The sequence below is a fragment of the Haemaphysalis longicornis genome, unplaced genomic scaffold (genome assembly GCF_048455015.1).
Source record: "Haemaphysalis longicornis isolate Haplotype H1 unplaced genomic scaffold, Haemaphysalis longicornis Haplotype H1 scaffold_1, whole genome shotgun sequence".
Classification (NCBI taxonomy): domain Eukaryota; kingdom Metazoa; phylum Arthropoda; class Arachnida; order Ixodida; family Ixodidae; genus Haemaphysalis; species Haemaphysalis longicornis.
In genome coordinates, this window is record NW_027526203.1 from 35,122,229 (window position 1) to 35,124,960 (window position 2,732).

Consider the following 2,732-nt stretch of genomic DNA (forward strand, 5'->3'; position numbering starts at 1 on the left):
TATCCCCGCCAGGGCTTCTTGCCTCTTTCTCATGAAAGCCTATCAATCAATCAATAGGTGTTTCATTTTCACTTCTATGTGTTTCACTAGGACGTAAGGGAAGTTTGGTACCGTCTAGGTCGCTTTAGCTGGGGATGCCACTGCAAGACGCCACTAATTATAATTGCGACTAGACGAGATGTGCGACCAGTTAATTGTCTGCCGTGGAGAGAAATTTATATTTCACTGCCATGCAATTTCCCCCAGTGGAGGGTAATAGCCTGCCTAAGCTCTGGTCACCACCTCGTTTCAGCCACCAATCTGGAATGTGACGTCCTTGTTCGCGGCACTATCATTATCATCACCATGACGGTCATTATCATCATTGGCAGACAACAAAGCACCCACTCGTGCCTGTTTGCCACCTGTTCTCCCTGTCTCCCTGTTCTGTGACGCTGCGCATATCGGCTTAGATCACTAAATAAGTTGGTAAAAAAAGTATGTCCCGTCCCGCTCCTCCGACGTCGCGACAGTACACCGTGGGGTCAGCAGGCGGCCTAATTACCGGCAGCCAGCTTATCGCCTGGATCAACGGGCGCCTGCAGTCAAACATCGCGAGCTTCGAGGACCTCAGATTGGGCGAGGTCTATTGCATGCTTCTGCTCAACCTGCGCCCCGGAAGCCTGCCTCTCACCAAGGCGAGACGAAGCGCAAGGAGCGAGGAAGACCATGTTTTCGATTTCATGCTCTTGCAGCCGGGTCTGGACAAGGCCCGCCCGCGCAGAGCATTCCGCATAGAAGGTCTCGTTGCCGGCCGCTTCAGGGACCATTACGAACTGCTAAAGTGGTTCCGAAAAGTATTCGACGCCACGCACGCCGACCGGGACTTCGGCGCTACTGGCGGCGCATCTGGAGCGACGACTTCTGCAGATGGCGACTCCCGTCGCGTGCCGTCAGGAACGGGGCGCTCTGGAGCCGGGCGGGCAGCTCCGCTTGACCAGCACCCGGACGCGCCACGAAGTCGGAGTTCCGAGCCGCATGACGAAGCGGAGAAGATCGTGGAGCCGGCCGATGATGCCGGCCGAGAGTATGCCAATTACCGCTTGGCTTTGCGGTCCATCGAAAACTTGCGTCGTGCCAGTGAGTCTGCAGGAAGCGCAGAGGAAGGAAGCTTTGTGTACAAGATCATTCAAATTCTGCGGCCCCTCCACCTGCAGGAGCCGCCTGCCGGCGAAGGCCTGCGCGAAAACTGAGTGAAAGCCTTTTTGGGGAAGTGAATAAAAATTGTCTTGGCCAGATGCCGACTACTCTACTGGTCTGACTGCATGTGCATGTGTAAGAACCCGCAAACGATTTTTTTAACGCGGCGTTCTGCTTTTCGGGAGCGGAATTCTAGTTTTTGCATTTCATCTCCGTTTTGAAGCTTCAATGTGAGTGAGCGTGATTGACTGAAAGCAGACGCCCAGGATGTGACGCAGAATGCAAGGCATTGCTTCTGTTTATCAGCATGTCATCAATCAGATGTCGCTTAGATGCCACTCAAGTGAGCATGCGTCACTTCGGCTCGCGCCACCGGCATGCCTGGGACCATAAATTTTCATATTTCCGTATACTCGGAAGAAATGTGTCGCTGCAGTGGCGTGGCGTCATGAGCACTGCCATAGTAGCTAGCAATGCTCGTCTCTTACTTGGCTTGGCTAGCCACATGGCTTATTTTTGTTTTTACTCGTCTTACTAGGGTGGCTAGTCTTACAGTCAGTAGTATTAACTGTATGAGTCTTACATTGGTCTTACATGAAGCTTCCAAATAAATCTTTTAGAGATACCACTATTCTATTAGCAAACAAGTTTTAATGATATAATACAATAATATTCTTTGTCTGTGTACTTTTCGCCACATTTCGGCCGTTTCACGAACCATGCCCAGGGCAAGTGAAACATTAATACTACTGACTCTAGAGGAAACGCTGCCCGGCCAGCCCGTGCTTTGAAACCACAGAGTTAATACTACTGACTCCAGAAGAAAAGCTGCCCGGCCAGCCCGTGCATTGAAACCGTACTACACCCGTGCGCAGCCAGGATGCCACCCTTACAGCGTTGCCCACTTTTTTGCCTACTAGAGTTGGCGGCAGTAGTGGGCATTCACCTAGCAACCAACGAATTGTAGAGGGGCAGCGGGCGACGAAGAGGATGGATTCGGGGATGGCCTCAGGCTTCAATGAAATTCCTATGAGTCTGGTTAAGGCACGGGGACCGCGGGCACGCTCGGGGATGGAGGATATATTGACGCATGTGCTTATGGAAGCTGAAGTGCCAGAAGACTGGAGACGAAGCAAAGTGAGGCCTCTGTATAAAGGCAAAGGTGATAAGCAAGACATTGGGAACTATCGTGCTATTGCTGTGACACCCGTTCTCTACAGGTTGGTGATGCAGGTGGTCAGGGAGCGTCTACATGGATGGGTTGAGGCAAAGGGGGTGCGCTGGTGGAGCTGCAGGTGGGCTTCCTGCCCAGGAGACGCATTGAGGACAATTTAGCTGTTTGTCCTCACGCAATGTATTGAGGTTGCCCAACAGGCCCGGAGCCCCCTGTACATGGCTTTGTATCGAAAGCCTACGACTGTGTGGACCAGCAGATCCTGTGGTCAATTTTGCAGGACCTAGGGCTTGAAAGCAATGACATTTTCCTGCTTAGAGCACTCTACTCAGGGGTGACAGCACAAGTGGAGTGGGACGGGCATGTGACAGCGCCAGTA

The 2,732-nt window shown here is 52.3% G+C and overlaps 1 protein-coding gene across 1 annotated transcript; it reads left to right on the plus strand.

Annotated features, from left to right (window-relative positions):
* The first annotated feature begins 479 nt into the window (after nucleotides 1-479).
* Nucleotides 480-1,232, plus strand: LOC144163173 (microtubule-associated protein RP/EB family member 1-like). The gene has a single exon (XM_077694037.1). The coding sequence runs from the start codon at nucleotides 480-482 to the stop codon at nucleotides 1,230-1,232; it is 753 nt and encodes a 250-aa protein (XP_077550163.1).
* The last annotated feature ends 1,500 nt before the right edge of the window (nucleotides 1,233-2,732 follow it).